Source organism: Paroedura picta, chromosome 3 (assembly GCF_049243985.1).
Source record: "Paroedura picta isolate Pp20150507F chromosome 3, Ppicta_v3.0, whole genome shotgun sequence".
NCBI lineage: Eukaryota > Metazoa > Chordata > Lepidosauria > Squamata > Gekkonidae > Paroedura > Paroedura picta.
The window spans coordinates 46,501,235-46,523,791 of NC_135371.1; the positions used below are offsets into that span (position 1 = coordinate 46,501,235).

The 22,557-nt window shown below is 42.8% G+C and overlaps 1 protein-coding gene and 1 long non-coding RNA gene across 5 annotated transcripts in view; one reads left to right on the forward strand and one right to left on the reverse strand.

Annotated features, from left to right (window-relative positions):
- The window catches only part of CACNA2D3 (calcium voltage-gated channel auxiliary subunit alpha2delta 3), a 774,612-nt gene that overhangs the window by 566,923 nt on the left and 185,132 nt on the right, over positions 1–22,557 (reverse strand). For all 4 annotated transcript variants that reach the window (XR_013229020.1, XM_077325515.1, XM_077325514.1 and 1 more), the window contains one exon: positions 15,683–15,799. Coding sequence is in view for 3 of the 4 variants with exons in the window: in XM_077325515.1 (XP_077181630.1) it covers positions 15,683–15,799 (117 nt within the window). In the remaining variant the exon portion in view is untranslated. The remainder of the gene's footprint in view (positions 1–15,682; positions 15,800–22,557) is intronic.
- Positions 979–20,093, forward strand: LOC143831935 (uncharacterized). Its single transcript, XR_013229021.1, has 3 exons — positions 979–1,004; positions 14,186–14,266; positions 20,059–20,093. It is a non-coding gene; the product is annotated as an uncharacterized LOC143831935 (long non-coding RNA).

A 22,557-nucleotide genomic window follows, 5' to 3' on the forward strand; every position in this document is an offset into this window, starting at 1 on the left:
GACATGCTGATTAGCTCTCCCTTCCCCCAAGCAGATGCTTTCAGAATTGCCCTATAAGGTTATTTCAATCAGTAGCACAGGACAATAAAGAATTGTGTGAAAACTTTAGTCTTGCTAGCCCTTCAAGTCCTATTTCAGCTTTAATGGATACCACATGGAGAAAAAGCTGTTAAACCTTATTCATTATTCTTTTCTTGTGCTTAATAACCCTTAATAGACTTTAATTAACTTGCACCAAGTAATCTATATGCAAGCCTACTCCAATGACACATCATTATCATACAAAAAGCAACTTCTCTGGGGAGGGGTGACAGATGCAAACCTCTGATAACAAAGAGAGTAATCTCTCTTATCTGTGTTTTGCAGATATATTAGAATTAGTTCCATTGATGCCACTGAATATGCACTAGAGGCATACAGCTTTAATGGAAAGACTAAGTAGCCATCTTGCTTTGAGAGAAAGTTGTGATACAGAACAAACTGCATGGTAAATTTATGATTTGTCTCAGTCTGCTTTCAGGCTCCAGAGTCTGCACCAAAGTATTGGTGTTTCCTTTTACTAAGCAGACTGTCATACATGACAGGAAGAAAAAACCAAACCGAATCCTGAGGACATTGAAATCACAGACAGACTGACTTAAGAGCTAACTGTCATGCCCCAGCCAGCCGCAATCCGGTCTGATGTGAGGAAGAGAAATATCTGAGTCTTGCCAGAATCGGCCCCTGCCAATAGACTCAATCCCAGAAGCACCTGGACTGCCTAAGGATCCTAACAGTTCAGGGCAGAACCTGCTCCAAGAGTCTTTGTGGAGTTCAGACTGAATAATGAGTCAGCAGTTTGTGGTTAGCTGGGCATCAGGCTTAAAAAGAGGTCAGAAGCAGAAGCCAATTGTCCTGGCAATGGCTTAAGGGATCTGTACCTCTCTGGCCTTGATCCTGCTCTTCTCAGACTCTGCCTCCCTGACTGACCTTTAACTACAGACTTTCTTCTTGCCTTGGTTTCTGTGAGTGACTGATTTTCATATACTGACGTCAGGCTCCTGTTCTGTAACTATGCTTTGCATGCTCCCTTCAAGGCTATTCAGCTGACAGCATGCCTCTCTCTGCTTTGCCTAGAGGCCTGACACCTATATGGTGTTGTGGTTAAGAGCAGCTGCCTCTAAAGAACAGATTTGATTCCCCACTCCCCCACATGCAACCATTTTGGTGACCTTGGGCTAGTCACAGTTCTCTTAAGGCTGATCTCAGAGCAGTTGGAGCTCTGTCAGCCTCACTTGCCTCACAGGGTGCTTGTTGTTGGGAGAAGAAAGGAAAGGTGCCCGTAAGCCACTTTGGGACTCCTCTAAACAGTGAAAAGTGGAGCATAAAATCTTCTAATATTTTATAGCATAATTTATCATGGTCCAAACCCCACTTCATCTCATGAATTATTCTCAATGCAATCAGAAGAGCATGTACTCAGAAGTTAGTCCTGCTTATTTCAATGGGCCTGATCTCTAGGAAGCACGTTTAGGATTGCAGCTGTAGTTATACAAGAGTGCATATATTCATGGAATATACAGAGCAATAATTGCCTCTTTATGAAAGCCAAAGAGTACAAGACACAGTTAAAGTCATTTGACAACAGTTTATAAATAACAAAATCCAATCAAGTGAACATGAGATCTAATCAGAGTGATCGGACACTCTTTTGGCTGGTGATGAGACAGAACAGCCAAGATTCTACAGCTCAGGATGTAGCCTGGTCTTTCAGAGGGGAGAGTGTTTTAATCCTTTCAGCTATTGACATGACAAACAATGCAATTTAAAGAAAATCATCAGACAGGCCAAAGCTGAGAGTGAGCTAAGATTGGCCAGGAAAGCCCATTGTAACAAGAAAAGATTTTTCAGTTATGTGAGGAGCAAACATAAAGTAAAGGAGGCAATAGGCCCACTGTTGGGTGCAGATGGACAAATTCTAATGGAGGATGCAGAGTAAGCAGAAAGACTCAGCACCTATTTTACATCTATTTTTCCCACAGGTCAAAGGGTTTAGGCACAGTTAGAGATGGCAGTAGCCAAGGGATAGCGTCTGGGTGGCAAGTTAACCTGGACAGAGAGGTTGTCGAGAGGCATTTAGCTGCACTGGATGAGTTCAAATCCCCTGGGCCGGATGAAATGCACCCGAGAGTGCTTAAAGAACTTTCCGGAGAACTTGCAGAACCCTTGTCCATCATCTTTGGGAACTCTTTAAGGACTGGAGATGTCCCGGAGGAATGAAAGAGAGCAAACGTCATTCCGATCTTCAAAAAAGGGAGGAAGAATGATCTGGGAAGCTACAGACTAGTATATAATAATAATAATAATAATAATAATAGTAATAATTAATAATAATTATATCATAATTAATTATATAATAATTAATAATAATAATAAAATACTGTGTGCAGTTCTGGAGGCCTCACTTCAAGAAGGACGTGGATAAAATTGAAAGGGTACAGAGGAGAGTGACAAAGATGATCTGGGGCGAAGGGACCAAGCCCTATGAAGATAGGTTGAGGGACTTGGGAATGTTCAGCCTGGAGAAAAGGAGGTTGAGAGGGGACATGATAGACCTCTCTAAGTATTTGAAAGGTTGTCACTTAGAGGAGGGCAGGATGCTGTTTCCGTTGGCTGCAGAGGAAAGGACACATAGTAATGGGTTTGAACTACATGTACAACGATATAGGTTAGACATCAGGAAAAAAATTTCACAGTCAGAGTAGTTCAGCAGTGGAATAGGCTGCCTAAGGAGGTGGCGAGCTCCCTCTCACAGGCAGTCTTCAAGCAAAGGTTGGATACACACTTTTCTTGGATGTTTTAGGATGCTTTGGGTGAACCTGCGTTGAGCAGGGGGTTGGACTAGATGGCCTGTATGGCCCCTTTCAACTCTATGATTCTAAAAAAAGATCTTTTGGTGGGGAGGCAGCAGGGAGAAGGTTTTCTATGACATCACGTGAGCATGGGGGCCATTTTCAGGTGGCTTGCACAACAACAATCAAAGTTACTGAAACATGTGGTGGTAGCAGGTGGTAGGAGACTAAGCAGGAGGACAATGCAATGGAGAAATGAAGAAAGGAAGGAAGGGGTAGTGGTAAGATGAAGCTTACTGGGTGTTAGATGGTTTCTTCATGGATCTCCTACATGGTTTCTTCATGGATCTCCTACATGGTTTCTTCATGGATCTCCCACTTATTTTACATTATTATTCAAATGAAAATAAATGCAGATGATTTATTCACATATACTCACAGATTAAGCTGAGTTTTCCAGCACTGTTTTTAGCACTAAAAAGCCATCCTCGGCTTATACGCATGTACTTGAAATAACAGCCTACTCCCAGCCAGTCAATCGTAGCATTGCTCTTGGCAGCTGAGTTTTTTGCAAGTGAGCAAGTTGCTCCCAGCCAACCATTGCGTTCTGTAAAGATCTTGAAATCTGGCAGCTTGTAGGACATCAATGGTTTGACTTTTTTTCCCCCTTCTTGTCCTAATGACTTCTTCCAAACTATTCTTTTGGTTTCTGTGGGTGGGTACTATTGTTCTGTTCTGGTTTGCTGGCCTGGGGGGGGCACTGTTTGGTTCTCCTGCTAGAGCTGTTCTCACAGAGCAGTTCTGTCAGCGCTCTCTCAGGGTGTCTGGCATCAAGAGAAAAAGGGAAGGCAGTTGTAAGCCACTTTGAGACTCCTTTGGTTAGTGAAAAGCGGGATACAAAAACCAGCAGCTATTCATCCTCTTGACTTTCCTGTATTTGTTGGGGGGGAGGAGGCTGGATGGGAGAGCCTGTGATGATGGAGCATAGATTAAGTGGTTAGGCCACCCTGTCAATTTACCAGTAGTTGCTGCATTTCCAACTCTCGGTTTATATGCAAGTCAATAAGTTTGGCCAGGTTTTGTGGTAAAATTAGGTGCCTCGGCTTATATGCAGGTTGGATTATATGCGAGTATATATGGTATTCACTTTATAAAATTTTATCAATGTCTTCAGGAAAGTCTGGAAATGTACTAATTTCAAACAGTGACTCGGATTTTCCTTCCCATGCCTGCCTGTAACTGTAGATAAGCATATATAAACACAAAATGGGGCAGCTTGAAGCATTTTTGACTTGTTTTTGCTTTACTACAGATGAAAACCTTCATAATCTTTTCATACACTGTTTGGTAATTTCTCAACTCTCTGCCTCTTCCCTGTAGCTTTGTAGATTTGAACAGGCAGAAATCTTTAATGAACAGTAGCCAGGATTATTTTAAAAGTTGAGACATTAAAAGGAATGAAAGCCTGACTCTGCCTTTGGAATTTTATGGAGTTCTATTAATCAAGCAACTTTTATATTAGTATTAATAGGAACTACACACATCTGTCAGGTGGAATTCTACGCTGAAGGAAGAAGAAAGCGAGAGTATGTGGCATCTAAGCCTTGCTCAACTATGAGAAGGAAGGACATAATACAAAATCCTTTGATCACTAGATAACAGCAAACTAAGCCCAGGCTGCCCACTCTACTTTCAAAATTTGCCCTCAAATTTTCTACCACCATGCAGGGCTACAGACAGAGGAGTATTGGGGGGACAAAATTCAGGGGGGGCAGTCAACTGGAGGGCCCTTGCAGCCAGTGTCACACTTAAGCCAAATATCTTTCCATTGACTTTAATGAAGTTCTTTCTTGCTTAATGCCGCAACCCTTTAATACAGTTAGAAATTAAACCGAAACTGACCAATGGTATGAAGATCCATTGTTCATGATTGTATATAAGCTGTTTTTTTTTTTTTCTGGGGTTTCTCAGTTCAGTTGTGCTTCTTGTTCCACCATGCGGATCTTGCTCTTTTCTGCTGCTCCAGGCAGACAAATGCTCTATCTCACCCTCCTCCCACCCCCCGGCCAAGCTGCTTGCCCTGCCGCGGTCCCTCTGAAAGGGTTTTTCGACCCCCAAAGGAGTCCCAACCCCAAGGTTGAAAACCACTTCCCTAAGGGCACAGGGAAGTCTGAGCACAGTAAAAGGCACTCAACAGATTTCCCTTTCTCTGAGTCTGAAGCATACTTGCCTAACAGATTATGCTAAACCCCAACAACTAATCCAGCAATGAAGCAAGAACCCTGCTTATTGCTGCTACACTATTGGCCTGCAGCCTGCTAACTGGGTTTGCTTCCTATAACAGTAGCCTTTCTCTCTTCCGTTCCTTGTACCTAGTTCAGCCAGATCTTGCAAAGTAGAAATGAGTGTGCTACAACAAGATAATACAATAGAGTGCTCTCTTCCCCCAGCCTCATCTGCACTGCAGTCGCTCCACCTTCAGGGGAAGATGGAGGGCTGTGCTGTACTTTCTTAGGCACAATCCTGGCCCCTTTCAGATGCTCTTGGAGAAATTGAAGGGGAAGTGCCACAGTTACCCCCTTCCTGGCATGGCTGCAGGAGGGCAAGGGATGGAGACTGAACTGTTTTCCAGGCAAGGCAGTTCCCCTCACTGCATGCCCAGGCAACCCATTGTAAGTCTTCATTTGAAAAAAATTGAGAGCCATGCAGGGTAGGAAGTTGTTTGTGATGAGCCCAGCCAGCCATGGTGCAGAACCATAGTGGCTTGTTTCAGTTTCATGAAGCCTGGCCCAGTATGGTTATATTCACAAATCATCGGAAAATATTTCTGTGTTGTCACTTTCTGTGCTGTTGGAATAGTCTGCTGATGACACTTCCAGTGGGAGTGTCTGGGTGATGTTGCTTCTGCTGGCATATGACTTCTGGGGGTGTGACAGGGAAGTGTGGCCTACTGATATCACTTCCGGGGTTTCTCAAAGCCTGAAGAATGTTTCAGGGGTTCCCAATGGTAAAAATGTTGAGAAAGGCTGGCCTAGGAATGGAGATTTTTCTGTGACAATACTCATTGGTACTGAAGATCAGCACGTTTACTCACACTCTCCCAGTCCTGATCCTCATTCAGCCAGAGAAAGAGAAAGTGGACCTTCAGGAACAACCTAGTGGGGTCTATAGAGGAATGGGGGAATTGGTAGAAATCAGAACAACCTTATTTGTTCTTTGTTTAATATGCTTTTAGGCTGCTCCTCTCCAATATGGTTTTAGGGTGGCTTAACATCAGTGTATAAAAAAAGACTGAAGACAAATTTATATAAAATGACAAAAATGCACACTAAAAACCAGTTTCAATCTTTAGCCGCTCCTAGCGGAGCGGATTAAATAAAACAGTAAGGGCCCCGAGGGCGGGCCCTGTCCGGGATGAGGAAGGGTGCCGATAGGCCCCTTCCCCCGGACTTACAATCGAAGGGGCCAATCGGCAGGCACGAGTCCTCCGATTGTCAGTCCGGCAGCAAGGGACCAATTGCGAGCTGTGCACAGCGTGGCTCACAATTGGTTCCTTGCCACCGGACTGACTAATCGGGAGGCACTTCACACCTCCCGATCCGCCCCCTTCCAGTCCCTGCATATTCGCCCGCCCGCCGCCATTACCTGCCTCACCTTTCCGACGGCAGGTTGCAGCCTTGCCGCGCACCCAGGATGGGCGCGGCAGAGTCGGCGGTGGCAGCGGAGCCGCCAGTGGCCTCTGTGCCCACCCCGCCCGCACACAGACCCGCTTGGACTCCGGCCCCCCTCGCCTTCTGCTCCAGCGCCAACATTTCCTCCAGGTAGGCCACGCGGGGTGGGGGGGCCAGGACGAGCCGCTAGTGCCCGCTGTATCTAGAGTACAGTGGGCTTATTTTCTAGTAATGCTATAAGTCCAAAAACATACCCTAGTGAGCTAGGTGCGCAAGTTGTGATGTCCTACTGTATGGCCTGGCTCAAAATGGGGACCAACAGTCTGGATATGGGTTAAGCAGAGGGCCCATAAAGATGTTAGAGGTATGACCCTGGCTCTCAACCAAATGCTAGTGGAAGAACATTGTGCTGCAGGCCCTTTGGAAATTCCATAAAGGCCTATTTCTCTGCTGGCAGCTCATTCCAACAGGCTAGAGCCAGGGCTGAGAAGGCCCTGGCTCTGGTCAAGACCAGGCATACCTCTTTGGGGCCAGGGATCACCAGCAGGTTGGAATTTGCTTAGTGAAGAGATCTTTTGGGGGTGTCTACAGAGTGGCAGTCCCTCAGATATGCAGGTCCCAGACCACGTAAGGCCTGGCACTTTTGAAGAAGAAAGAAGTCCTCCCTAGAATCAACATACTGAAAATATATTGTGAAGCACAAAAATTTCACAAAAAGGGGGATCCGGATTAGAAGAAATTATTCAGAAGCATGAGTAGTTCATGGTTTGGAAGCCCCATTTCTTCAGAATGCCCAAGGAAATAGTTCTTAGGTTTGGGGATTACCCAAATTTATTTCTATGATTGGTCAAAGTGTGAATAAAGAAAATCATAACACAAGGAAGCAACAAGACATGTCACAGAAATACTGAATAAAAACCCTTTCATTTGTTGGTGGTAATTAATACAATTATACCCAGCTTTTTTATTATGTCTTTCTTCTGTCAGTTCAACCTATTTATAGCAAGATTTGGTTGATTCACCATAATTTCATTCCTCCCACAGCCCATTTTACATGCCTTTGCTCCAAAAAATTCTATAAATTTCTTTCACATTTTCATATCTCCGTGTCTGAAGGCTAGAAAAAGGTCTAAAGGTTTAATTACATACAGTTATGTTGGTCTGGAGCATTACAGAGAACGGCAAAAGTCAAATGACTCTCAGGCTCAGGGAAGCTGCCTGAATTTCCTACAGATCTGCCAGTGTTACATTTTTTGCACCCTGACATAAACCACAAGGAAAGACACATAGCAATGTTTTAATTAATTAAAATACTTTGGTACTGATAGTGGGTTTACTGCAGCTTAATTCTAGATATTCCAGGAGCTGCAGACTATAGGTTATGAAGGAACACAGCTTCCATGGAAAATTCTGGAGGCTCTACCTATAATGTAAATACAATATGTAGTAATTACTCCTTTTAAAAAAGGTATATTAATGCAAGCTACTGCATTCTCCTTGCTTGGATATATCATTTGTTTTCACAGATACACACAAAAAGTTTATTTGTGCGAAAGAGCAGAGACTTGAATTATTACAGAATTTGTTTTTCATCTCAAGGGTGATGTTATTTACACTCCAGCCTTGACCAAGTGACAGGAGATCCTTCTCAAAAGAATAAAAAGACCAGGTAATAAAATATAGGCTATGTATGGGGAAGGCAATTATAAATGACATTTTATTTTAAGTGATTTTCTCTTAACTCTCACTATCCTAAATGTAATGTTTTAAAACTTTTTAGGTAATACTTATAAGATTTCAGTTATGTAACATTGCTACAGGAAGGGAAAGCTTTGCATTGTGCAGTTGAAAGAAAATCGAATCGAGTGTGTGAATAGTTTTTTATTCTTTAAAAAAACAAAAACAGACCAAACATTAGAAACATAAGGACTCTGGTGGAGTTGACCCTATCAATTTCTGTTGCAAGAATGTTTTTTGTAATTCCATGGCTAACATTAGGGCTCAAATCCCCACTAAGTCATGAATTCGCCTTGGGCCAGTCAGTCCCTGTCATCCTAACCAACTTCATCAAGTTATTCAGAGGATAAAGGGAAAGAAGAGCCAAGTAGGCCACCCTGAGCTCCTGGAAGGAAGTGCAGAATAAAAAATGTTATAGAGATGGGTGAAGGGCATTCTTTATTCAGAGAATGCCAACCTCCAGCAGGAGGTCTTAAAGTGCCTGAAGTCAGGAGATAGCTGTGGGAGATTTCAAATAAAACCTAGTTCCAAGTATCATGTGAACCTCCCATTAACAGCGCATAGCCAAAAGAAATGTCCCCACTGGTGGAAATAGCCTGTGGTGATGAGGGTACTGGTAGGAGAGAAATGCAAAGATCTGCTTAGTTTCATAAAGACAGCTAAATACCAGCAAACATTAGAAAGTCATGAAGACTTCAGCTCAGGTAAATGTCCGACACATTAGCAGAGACATCAGATACCGTGTGAAAAGATCACTGTGACCATTTCTGCAGTATAGACTTACCTCATTTTAATGTTGAGTTGAAACCCCATCTTATGCTTCAAGTTTGCAGCATTCATTCCATAATAGGGCATTTAAGCCAGGATCAGACCGGCCTAATGAGTTCCACATTTACTTTGAACAGGGCCCATGCCACCTCCCATCATACACTTAATCATTAACACAGCCTCTCTTTTTTTATGTGCATGCCCAATAACATTACAATGTACTTGCATTGTCCCCCCGCAAAAAAAAGGCTTCCTTTGTAAGGGGAAAAATGCTAGTGAGTTTCTATTTTTATTTCAGCTTCTGGTGGTTCCTTTCTAGCAACCACTGAAAGGCCTCCATTGTCACCCATGAACTGGGCTTGGCTGGGTTGGGTTATTTCTCCACGTAAACAGCAACACTGTGACATATTTGGGAGAGGGAGAGGGAGAGGGAGAGGGAGAGGGAGGAGAGGGAGAGGGAGAGGGAGAGGGAGAGGGAGAGGGAGAGGGAGAGGGAGAGGGAGAGGGAGAGGGAGAGGGAGAGGGAGAGGGAGAGGGAGAGGGAGAGGGAGAGGGAGAGGGAGAGGGAGAGGGAGAGAAGAACTCTTTTGCAAAGGGGACTGCATTTTCATGAGGCTTCATCCCCAAATTTCCAGGAATTTACCACTCTGAATCTGACAATCCTACTTCCCACCCCCTGCCATCCCTAGCCAGTGGCCAAGGGGGATGTGGGAATTCAAGTTTTAAAGGGATTCAGACTCAGAAAACCCCTGTTGGCATAAAATTCAATGTTCATAGACAACAAAAGGAAAAATTGTCATTTTAAAGGGGCTCTTTATTCTAAGGAGGAGGGTCCTGACTTGGAAATACATTTATGACAAGTGACATATAAATGCTCTGAATAACAGTGATAACAACTCATCTATCTGACTGTTTAGAGAAAATTGTCTCTGATGAGTCCAAGGTATTCTAACTCATGTACAACTAAATCTATTTATTTAGTGACGCCTACTACCACCTTCGAAATCTCTTACCACCATACAAGAACTTCATCTTGTCCCATAGGTCCCTTCTAAGACCAGGACTGAACAGTTTACAAACAATTAATTCAGTACAGGGAATCTTGATTATGCACAACAGCATTACACTATGGCATGTATACTAGCTGTGTGGTCATTTAATTCAAACGAATTATCCTTGAGCCATACTGCTATGCTCACAATTAGCGTTGGGCGCTTTGGCAACTGAAGCAGCTGTTCGCACCCGAGGCAGCCTGCAGCACATCACAGGGGGGGAGGTGTGGGCGGCGGCGCACCAGCGGGTGCACACACGCAAGCACAGAGCTCTGTGCCTGTATGTGTGTGCAGACCGGCGTGCTGCTGCCCACGCCTTGCCCCCCCCCCGGCAACACGGCACTGGCTGTTTCAGGCACGAACAACCACTTCGGACACCGAAGTGCCCAACCCTATTCACAATGAGGGTGGTTAAAGACTAACGCAACTTATGGAGTGGTAAACTAGAAGCATGTTATTTTCCTCATTCATAAAGAGATGCCATCAACAATTTTAAACTGATGAATAAAGTGAAATTGTACACTTCCAGCACTCTGAACCCTTCCACTGAATCATTCCCCAGTTTCCATCTTTCCTGTTCAAATTCTCTATTGTTCAGTCAACAAAAGTACCATACACTGGACATCCTAATTCTAGAAAACTGGTTGGACCTGAGAATTGCCATAATAGGAAGCAGGCAGAATTTGAGGGTTACACCAACACTTATTTCCCACACATGTATGGCGTTATATTTGACAAACCTAAACAATATCATTCTAATGACTGCTCTGATTTGTCTAGATTGCTGTAAAAAAAAAAAGAAAACTGGAAGGAAAATTTTCTTTTCCACCAGCAGTGTTTCTAAAATGCAAATACTGATATGCTGCTCTTGGGGGGGGGGTGTCTCTACATATGGAATTTCATGATAAAAAGCTTTAATGTTCCTGTTTTCTCCTGATAAACCTTGCTGGTTTACCGACGCGTGAATGTGTTGAAATTGAATTACGGTACAACAGCAATTACTTTCCATAGTACATCTATAATGGGAATCCATTCTGCAGTGAACACCAGGTAGCCAGAAGAAGAGAGAAGCGCACAGAAACCCTCAATAAAAGGAAAGAAAATCTTCTCTCACAATATTGTTGGTATGGCACAATACTAAAATAACGGGAGTGGGGGAGACATGCTGTATGTATGCAGAAAGTCTTTTCATTCTAGCATTATCACTGTAGATCAAGCTACCAGCTTTAAAAGCATTTTTATTAGATGAATATAAACTGTGGCTAAAAACACAGCATGTTTCAGGGGGGGAAAACCTGAGTGAATATTTTTTAACAACGACATTGGCTATACTTCATTTGGCAGAAGACCTTATATAACCCTCTCTTGTTTCTTTCCTTTATGTCGCTTTTTACATGTCACATAATAAAGCAAAATGACCATTTCTTTTCCTGCCATGTAGGCCATTGTGGCAGATGGAATGTTCTCTTCATCTGTAAAATAACACATTATTTAATGGACTAGACAACATGTGCCTGAACTTCTTTTGATAACAACAAATGCTGGTTTCATTTCAGGTTACTGCAATGTATTTTTGGTTGTTGCAAACTAATTAAGGAGTTTGTTTTATAGAGCGACGAAATGATAGATGCAACTATATAATATTTTGGAAAATGCTGATGTGAAGAGGCTGGATTTCGGGGGGGGGGGGATGGAAGTGGACATGCACATTAATTTCCTAGAAAAAAGAAAAAAGAAAAAAACAGGCTTCTAGCAACCAAGTATGTATGTGATGTCAAGTTGCAAGCAACTTAAGGTGACCCCAGCCCCCGCAAGAGCCTTTCAAGACAACTGAGAATCAAATCAGAGGTGGCTGTGTCATGATAAATGGAATTATGCTGATATGAACAGTGTCCCTGGGGAAGGGTTCTAAGGGAACAGAGCTCTGCCTCCCAGAGTCTGCAGTGGCCAGTTCAATTAAGTCTTCATAAAGAGCACAAATGTTTGCCCATGCTCTCTCATTATCATAACATAGGGGCTGCCTTCCTTAGAGGACACCCGTTTACCAATGCTGCTTAGCTTCTGAGATTTGATGGGATCAGGCTATCCCATCCCATTCCCTCCAGCATCCCACGGGTTCCAAACTTAATGCCCAGCAAGTTAGTTAAAAGAGAAAAGAAAAAGAGAGAAAAGCTCACATAGCTTCTAAAGTGAACCTTAAAAACTGATGCAACCCAAAGCTTTTTCAAAGAAAATAGGAAGTACCTTCCAAAGAAGGAAACAAATGTGTCACATTAAAGGAGATTGAACTCTTTAGTAGCTTTTGACTAATCCAGAAATAACTGCTTGCAGAATTAAATGGAGGCCATTTTGGAAAAATAAAGTTTTAGAGCAGGGGTAGTCAATCTGTGGCCCTCCAGATGTCCATGGACTACAATTCTCATGAGCCCCTGGTAACGTTTGCTGGCAGGGGCTCATGGGAATTGTAGTCCATGGACATCTGGAGGGCCGTAGTTTGACTACCCCTGTTTTAGACTAACTCTGAGCTTCACTTACACATCAAAGTTTCTTTTTCTGTTTTATTTGCTAAATAAATCAAATATCCACATAACATCATGACCATAAAGATTCTAAGAATACAAGGTTCTCACATTCTATCATAGACATATCATGTGCAGCTGCCTTCTGAATTTTCTGATCTAAAAGTGTGCACGCTAGACTAAACAGCTTCTCAATTAAATGTATCTCTAATTTGTTCATTTTTACTGATTTTCAAATACTATGACCATTGCTGCTGATTAATATTTCTACCAAAAAGCTAGGCTGTTTTTGAAACGGAAGTAATAGTGTGCTCCTCTGTTACAGCAGCTGTCTCAACGAAAAATGTCATGTTAATGTAGATGATTATTTGCACATAATTAGCTGCTGGAGAATCGCTTGTATTAGTAATATCTTTAGAAAAGAAACACTATATGAATATTGTATTTTGAAGCATCTTGTACTGCATGCGTTTTGTGCTGGTAAAGCCTCATTTCACCAGCACATGAATCGGGGCAGGAAGGGGTCACAATACGGGCAGGGCAAATAGGAAACATGCGTTCTTCCTTCTTATATTCTCTGCTTGGCTTCACAGAAAGGGCAGGGGTCTGGAATCCACACATACACACAAAAGATGGAATGCAGTGTGAACAAATAAGAGAGCCTGGAAAGCAAGTAAGACTGGCAATTCCTCCCTGGGAATGAAGAGCAATGAAAACTGAGCTGAAAACACCTTGGTGTGCTGCACACAGCATCCACCCTCAGTTCCACTAACTGGGATGATGGCCTAGCTCTGGTTATCTTTGGGGACCTAGCGGGAAATTTTTACCTCATGAATTTTATTGGCTAGTCTGGGTTGAGTTTTATCCCCATCCACTTCACTCCTCAGGTCTAGAAGACTTACAAAAGAAGAAGAGATTAAAAAAAAAACCCTGATTTTCACTACCCAAACAAATCCCAAAGCGGTTAACAGTCTCCCCACAACAGATAACCTGTGATGTATGTAGGACTGAGAGAGTTCTGAAAGAACTACTCTCAAGAACAGCTGTGAGGGAACAATGACTGGCCCAAGTTCACCCAACTGGTTTCATGTGGAGGAGTGGGGAATCAAACCACTACACTAGAGTCCTACTTGGGATGGTGGTAACAGTGCAGGAAAAGCAGATACTCTGAAAACACTGAAGTTGATCAGTACCCTGAAGCATTGATTCAAAGAGCTTGTATGGCTGTAGTGATTGGAACAGGAACACTCCTTGGTATTAACTCTCGATCATCATGGTTAATCTGAACTGAGGTATTGCCTGTTTGGTGTAGAATTCTACTCTCCCAAGTTCATAGCTTGGAGGTGCAGCTGGGTCAGGGACTCATCCTGGAAAAGCAGGTGCAGTGGTGGCCAGGACAATATTCACTTTGCCTTTGAGCCAACTGCAGCCTTACATGGGGGAAAAAAGATGTTGCCATTGTGATGCATATCCTGATATCACATAGATTAGACTACTTTAACATGTTTTTATGGTGCTGCCCTTGAATGGTGTCTAATGTGAATGTTTTTCTGTTTTGTTTTGCATTCTTCACGGATGCTTGTTGTTATATATTTGATCTTCAATAGGTAGCTAGTTGGCCACGGAGCACTTCATATCCCCCCAGAAATCTGCAATTAATTATATACCACCCATTCTCTGTTAAAGAGGTAGGTAGAATTATTGCACAAAAGAATGCAATGTTTTTCCTTCTCAAACAGCACCATGTTGTCTAGCAGCCAAAATATTTTGAAACACCTTACACGTTTGTTAGACAATTCATATTACATAAATGACTGTGCTTTAATTGAAGGAAAACACACAGTGCTGCTCTCTTTCCTCCACACTCCCGCAGAACAGATTGCTGCTTGTTGATAGTAGCTGGCAAACTCTTGCTGCTTCCACTAAACTACATGGCGATACAGTCCAGTGACCCTGAAGTGCAGCAACAATCGGACTGCAGTGGCTGAGCTCCACTAGTCTTTATATGTGACTGACATCATTGATCACCAGCTCTGCACATGGTACAACATGTGGGAGAAGAATCGTGATGGTGGCTGCAGTATTTGAAGAAAATAGACTTGATTCATATGGTACTAGGATTCTTGTCCGTCCCAAAAGGACACATCAAGGACACCTCAACTACACTCCACCTCCAGGGCCAGCTGCAGGAACTAGGAATTAGAATTTCCCTAGGCAAAAATGTCTGTCAGTATCATTGTTTCTGGTCAATATAGTGATTTCCTAGAATGGTAACATAATTCTAACATTATCAGGCATTACAGCACCCCTTCCCCCCCCCCCATCTATTTGTTCCATGTCGAGTGTTTGCCATCAGGCACCCTGATTCTCCAAATTTCTCAGGCAGTGGTATTTCTACCCTTCCAGTCAGATCCTCCCAAGGGATCAGCAGATGAATGCTCCAAGTCAATCACCTCTGGAGACAAACTCCAGAAAAGGAATTTCCATGGAGGAGTCTACTATAAGTGCTCAGACTATTCCAAGTATAACCCCAAATTTCTGCAAACAACTTCCCAGTGGAGACTGATGCTTTGGAGCTATCCATATGTTACACACATTAACACAAACTATATTATGGCAAATATATAGGAAGTCAACAGTGGTTTAATTCTTGGATTCCACATATTTGCAGTGGCATTTAAATTGTGCGTCTATTCAACATGCACTTTGCAATAATAATGACATTTTTATATAAAGGTGACACATAACATATATAGGACTCATTTATAGGGTCCAGTACACTGTGTGGCATGTAGCATAAGTGTACTGCAGGAGAGTTAACTGCAATGTGTTACATGAAGGCATTCTCTCCAAATAAAGCACAGGAATTTGAAATGCATAGGCTTCTGAAATCAAAAGACAAATATTTTCCCCGTGACTCAAATATTTATGAGTTTTTTAGATACTCCCTTTTGGAAAACTGTTTTTCATACTCGCCATACATGCAGATGCCCTTCTGCATTTCTAGTTCCATGTAATCAAACTCAGAGTTAGGGTCATAAACAGATGGTGCATTGTATTAGAATGACCGCCTGAAAGATAAAAAGGAAATATCCACTACCTACCCTTACAGCTTCAGACTTTTTATGAAACATCTCCTCCATATTCTTTGCTAGTTTCTTCACAAGCTGAAGGCCATCAATTTCTTCAACAGTGACATCCTTCTCGTATTCTTTATATTTCTGTAACAGGAACAAAACATTCAATACATCTGAATAGCTACTAGCTTATAGCTGGATATACACTGTAATACATAAAATTATCATGCCTTCTAAAATAATACTGTTACAGAGCATTTCATTCCCCATACAGGGAAACCATCATAAAATTCTTTAATATGCAGAAACATCATACAACATTGTAAAATACACTAGCTATTCACACAACATAAAACAGGGCTGTCAAATGTATGATCTAGGGACCCTACCAGGACCAGACTAAAAATAAAGGATATTGAATCATTTTCAAAACCATGACATAAGAGTATCCTCACAAGAAGCAGCAATATTTGTATTTAGGATACAGAGTGAATTGTTTTCACATGTATCAGCCCCTACATGGTAGTGTAGCCAGGATATGGTGATTAGGGCTCATACCTGTCACTTATGGGGGCTGCAGGAGGATAGCCATGCCACCCACGCCCTTGCTCCATCCCTGCCGGTGAGCAGCAGCTGGCTGTCCTGGGGAGTGGGGGGGCCCAGGACACTGCAGAGGTAACAGAGGTTACTCCTGGCTCACAGCCATCCTTGGAAAGCTACACTCCAAAGTGCCTCATACAGGGCTGGCTAGCAAACATAGGACCACACCTTGCCTACCTCTGAAGAGGAGAAAAAACCAAGAGCAGTGTCATTCATGCTGGGCCTCCTTCCCCACCAGAATTTCAGGCTCAGACAGAAGACAGAAAGGAGTGGCGTATTCCCCCAGGAATCAGAGGTGAGGCACATCCCATGCCCCAAGCTCCACCTTCTGCATCACCTTCTCCTACAAGACCAAGCCTACCCGTTCTTATTTTTTTTTTATTTATTTTAATTTATATACCGCCCTCTCCTGGGGGCCAAACAGGCTAGATATGGCAATATCCCTACATAATTTTAGATGGTAGCCATGTTGATCATGTTGATTTGAGTCCAGTTGCATTTTAGAGACTAAAGATTTTCAGGGTATAAGAAAATTCAAAATGAAGAGGCACAATGTGCATTGTGCCTCTGCATCCTGAATGCCATCTTTGCCACTTTTCCACTTTCTGACTGGGATAGAAGGACTCAGAAATCTCCATTATAGCTCATTTATGACTAAGGGACCTTTGACTCTCCAAAGCTTGAAAATCTGTTGGTCTCTGAGATTTGAATCTAGCACTCTTACATAGAAGAGTAGTGATGGTTTAACATTCTTTTTAAAATTCTATTATTATAATCATTAAACCCATTGATTTCAGGCTTCCCTCTCATTCCCCCTCATAACTCTACAAGCTGGATCTTGAGGACAAGGTCACTGTCATTCTTTTACTGGTCCATTCAGCAATGGCACTATTAGGCTTGTGCTCATGGCTTGGAAGAGAATATTCTTTTTCCCATCAGCTTGGACTCCCTATCTAACATACCAAAGGGCCAAAATGCTCACTTTCAAAAAGTTGTATCTCAGTTCCCCAGAGCCAACTCTTTCCCTGCAGCCACACAGCTGCCGCGGATAGAGCTGCCAGAACTCAGCTATGACAACAGATCTCCTGCCTGCAACCCTTGATTCTTGCCTGTAAGTGGCAGGTGAAAAAAAAATTAAATTGTGATAGTCACACACAATATGACATCAGTTCGGCCCATTATGCACAGCCGCCGAAACGGTGATTTCAGGTCACATGGAAAAAGCGGAGGGGGAAGACACGAAGCACACCGGTTATGCATGGGATGGGGCGCGACAGCTGCAAAACCCAGAGTAACCAATTATGCACGCGGCGATCCCGGCGCCGATTCTGGTTGCGCCCCGGTCACCCGGTAGCTGCGCTTTCTTCTGCGTTTCGCTAACGCGGCTTTTTCAGCAGCATGCACCGAATCTGCGGCCGGTTGCAGCCGGCACTGTGCGTTATCCGTGATTTTAGTCGCCGCCATTCCACCCCGAAGGTGCGTTATTCCCCCCGTGCATAATGGGTCTTCCAGAGGAAATTCATAAGTGATCTCACGTCCCTGTAGGAATCATTGGAAAGTCCAAAGTTTTACCTCAGAGTTTCTGGTAAGTTCCAGAGCAACATGACATCTTTTCTGGTTTTCCTCAGAAGTGACATGACATCACAGAAAATGACAGCACCATCCATTCCTTGCCATCTGTCAAATGGCATCTGTCCTTGCCTTACTACAGAGAATATCTGCTTTTAAAAATGTGATCCCTTTGGTCTTGAAGTACTGCTGTGGCAGGAGGAAGGACTCCTTCTGCCCAGTTATTTTTCAGCATTGAAACAGCACTGGGTTTCCTTAGTTTTGATGTTTCACAAACAGAATGTTCCATGTGTAGAAGTTGTTTACCTGTTCTTACCTGTTGTTTAAACCGTTGTTTACCTCCCACATTACTGCTCCCCCAAGTCAACTGGTCATTCCCGGCCCTATAGAAGTGTGCCTGGCCTCAACCAGGGCCAGGGCCTTTTCGGTCCTGGCCCCTACCTGGTGGAATGAGCTCCCGGGTGAGCTGTGGGCCCTGCAGGATTTGCCAGCTTTCCGCAGGGCCTGCAAAATGGAGCTCTTTTGCCAGTTTTTTGGTTGAGGCTGGGGCCAGCGAATGAGAGTCAGTACCCCCCCCCCGGGGTCTAGCAGGTTAGATCTCCTCCCCATCCTCCCTGCCGATCTGATAGCAGGGGGTAGGAATAATGAGAGTTTTTCTGCCATGTTGAGATTGTTTTAAAGTCTTTTAATGGATATTTTAATGGGGATAAGACTACTGTTACCTGCCATGAGCCTACAGGGAGTGGCGGGAAATAAATCTAACAACAACAACAATAATAACTAGAAACACTGTCAGAGAGCCCCACTCCATGAACTTTATCAATTCCTGAATTTCATAAGATTATGACATTATTGAGAATCTAAGAACACAGAATTAATATTTCTTCCAGGTTCTTCAATAGACTGGTGTTCCCAACAGTACATATAATGCATAAAAATGCACATGAACAAAAACAAAGTTTCAACTGGTGCCTAGATTATCCCCTAAAACCATAATTCATTTTGTCCTGCCTGCATGCCTCAAAGAGCTGCATTAAATTGGCTCTTTTGCAAGAAAAAAACCCTTTTCTCAACTAGCACATTCACCAATTTCATTGCGAACAGTCAGCCAGCTTTGTGACTATTCCTTCCCTAAATTATCTATAATCTGACATAACAAAGATCAATAGCTATTTGATTTTATTAGAGGAAATGAAAGGTCATAGAAACAGACTACTGCCAATACTGTCATAAGTTGAGAATATCAATATTCCATTACTGAAGTCAAAGTAAAACATGAAGAAAACAAACATGGAGAATATTACTAGTCTGCAGTCTTTATTTTGACCTCATCCATATCCTCAGATTGGTCACTTATATTGCCTGGAAATGAAACTATGCTTTTCACCGAGGCTGTGTGTCAAAGAAAATACCAACTGAAAGAGGTGGCATTACTGAATACACTGAAATAACCGAGGAGATGGAAAGCACTTCAGGAGAATCAATTTCATTAAAAGCTGAAAGTTTCCTGGAAGCACCAAGTTTTGTAGAAGAAGTTCAAATCTGAAATGACTATCTTTTAAGAACTACTGCCCTGTTCATTACACCTATAGGTCAGGAAGTAAAAGGCAATTTCCTGAAATGTTTGTTTCTGGCAATATGTATTCAATTCTGATAAGGGATTTCCTTAACAACTGACCTTAGCATTCTGTGAAGTTTCATAACATACCAGGCTTTAAAAAAAATCCAACCAACAGCCTCTTTCAGTTAGAACACTGTCAACTAGATTTGTGAAATGAACTGATTCATTTTTTTGAACACCTATAAGCATTTTCATGAGCCTCTTGTGGCGCAGAGTGGTAAGGCAGCCATCTGAAAGCTTTGCCCATGAGGCTGGGAGTTCAATCCCAGCAGCCGGCTCAAGGTTGACTCAGCCTTCCATCCTTCCGAGGTCGGTAAAATGAGTACCCAGCTTGTTGGGGGGTAAACGGTAATGACTGGGGAAGGCACTGGCAAACCACCCCATATTGAGTCTGCCATGAAAACGCTGGAGGGCGTCACCCCAAGGGTCAGACATGACTCGGTGCTTGCACAGGGGATACCTTTACCTTTACCTTAAGCATTTTCAGTCAGATACAGTTTTTTCAATACACTGCATCATGAATGTTTGTAGATTTATGGCTGATTTGCATTAAACATTGCCCATTAAAAGTCCATTTTCAGAAATAGGTCATTTTAATCTCCTTCTCTTTCAGACTGACTAGAGTAAATGGATCTGCTGGAACCCCCAAACTGCAATTTGAATTCTGGTGAGCTGAGTTGTACCTGCAAAAGTCCACTTTCCCTTTTTACGGAATGGAACACAAAGTTACACTGGGTAGACCAAGCTAGGCACATCTGCATCACAGCCAAGTAAAAGAGGCAAAAGCAGGTAGCCTCTGCCTTTTAGCAGAGCATCATCACACACACCTCAGATATAAAAACTAGAGTTGCCAATTCCGGATCAGGAAATGCCTGGTGGTGACGACTGGAGAAGGTGCTCAGCAGGAATGTGATGTCATAAAGTCCAGACTCGAAAGTACTCATTTCTCCAAGGGAACTGAAACCTGGATATCTCTAATCACTTCATTCTGGAGATCAGTTGTGATTCTGGGAGTTCTCCAGGCCCCACCTGAAGACTAGCAACCCTGCTAAACAATGTAGGATTCGCTAGTCACATTAAGGCTAAGTAGGAATTTTGATTTTGAGATAACCACAGTAGAAGGGGGAAACATTGTTAAATACATTCTTATTGCAGATCACCTTCTTTTAAGCCAACTGGCTTGTGTGTTATCATTCCTGGGTGTACATACAATAGGTAGATGCACTACCAGGGTTTCCACTCAGGCACACAATACCAGCTCTTTTCCAGCAAGCATTGGGTTCCTTTTGCTTTCAGCTACGATTTAAAATTCTTTGTTTTGTTTACATGGCCCCACATGGTTTCAATAGTATGCTCTGGCCATCTACAATGATGTAACCACAGTGCAGCAAAGACTGGACTATGATGAGTACAGCGAGTGAGGCACCCATCCTTGATTCTTCTGCTAACACTGTAAAAGATTCAGGGTTCATATGGAAGCCAGGTAGGGCTTGTGTGCTTGAATCTTCTTGTCTTTGAAAGCCAGTTTGGTATAATGATAAAAAGTAGCAGCCTCTAACTGGTTTTGATTCCCCATTCCTTCACATGTAGCCAGCTGAGTCACTGTTCTCTCCAAGCTTCCCCAGTCTCACTTAAAGTTGGGAGAGGAAGGATAGGCAAGTGTAAGCTGTTTTGAAACGCCTTTGTGTAGTAAAAAGCCAGCAATCAGCTCTTCTTCTTCGGAGTTCCTCATAAGCTAAGATTTGATTAAACAGCTTTTACACTGTCCTGTCTGATCACTTACATTTTAAGAGATATAAGGTTATACATTATATTTTCTCTATTAATCATTTGTATTTTAATTACATGTATATCCATTCAGAGCCTGTATGGAATTAAGTAGACACACACACACAAAACTCTTATAGGTTACTTACATTTATACTACCAAAGGGACAAAAAGAAAGACTCTGATGTCACAGTAAATAATGGTTTTGAAGCAGCACAGAAAATAATGAAAACCACAGGCCACAGTTTATCTCAGAATCTGTCAGATTTTCTGCTAACTGAATATTCAGAAGTCTGTAAGACCAAGTCGCTATAGTCTAAGAAACCTCCAATATCCTGCATTACAACAGAATCAAAACACCAGTTCCTTTTGTTAGTAGAATCAGCATTTGGCGAAACACCCTGCCACAACCCAAGGACATTTATCATTTTGGAAAGGAGACACCGAGGAAAAAATACCACATTAATTTTACAGCATCTATTTTGCCAGATCATTTCACACAAGCACAAAGAAAAGACAAACACTACTTCACTGTCAACACTTTTAATGCTGCTCATGTTCTTGGTTGCATGTTCACTGAGGATCTGGAAATAACATGCCAAAAAGAAGAACTACTGTCAACAGAAGATTACAGCTACCTAAGGCTGGCAACCTCCAAGGGGCATCTGGGGATCTCCCCCCTATTACAAGTGATCTCCACTTGAGAACCATCTATCTCTTTGGAGAAAATGGATGCTTTGGGGGGTAGACTCTATGGGGTAGCCACACTGTAGCTCTCCAGGTGTCCATAAACTACAATTACCATGAGCCCAGGTCAGCATGATTTATTTTTATTGGCAGGGGCTTGTGGGAACTGTAGCCTATGGATATCTGGAGAGCCACAGTGTGGCCACCCCTACTATATGGCATTATATCCTGCTGAGGTTTTTTTCCTCCCCAATCCCTGCCCAGCTCACCCCCCCCCCAAATCCCCAGGTATTTCCCAGCCCAGAGGTGGCAACCCTACAAGTATCACTGCAGCAGCGATAAGCACATGGAGAGCTTCCCTTTCATCCCTCTTCCTGTGGCTCCAGTAATAGCGGACAGGACTAGGACCCAACCAGTTGGTGAGATGGATTTGGTGTTTGCCCCATGGTGGTAACAGTTGCTAAGGAAGGAGGTAACCTATCCCAGTTTCTACCGGCAAGAACCTTAGAGGCACTTAATATGAACAGGTATCTTCAGGGATGTTTTCAGAGCATTATTAGGCATGTTCTCAGTTATTTGCATGTTTAGTTTTGGGTTACACTGAACCAGTCTATTCAGCTCTGGCTGTGTCCAAGCATACTTAAAGGATTCTCAACT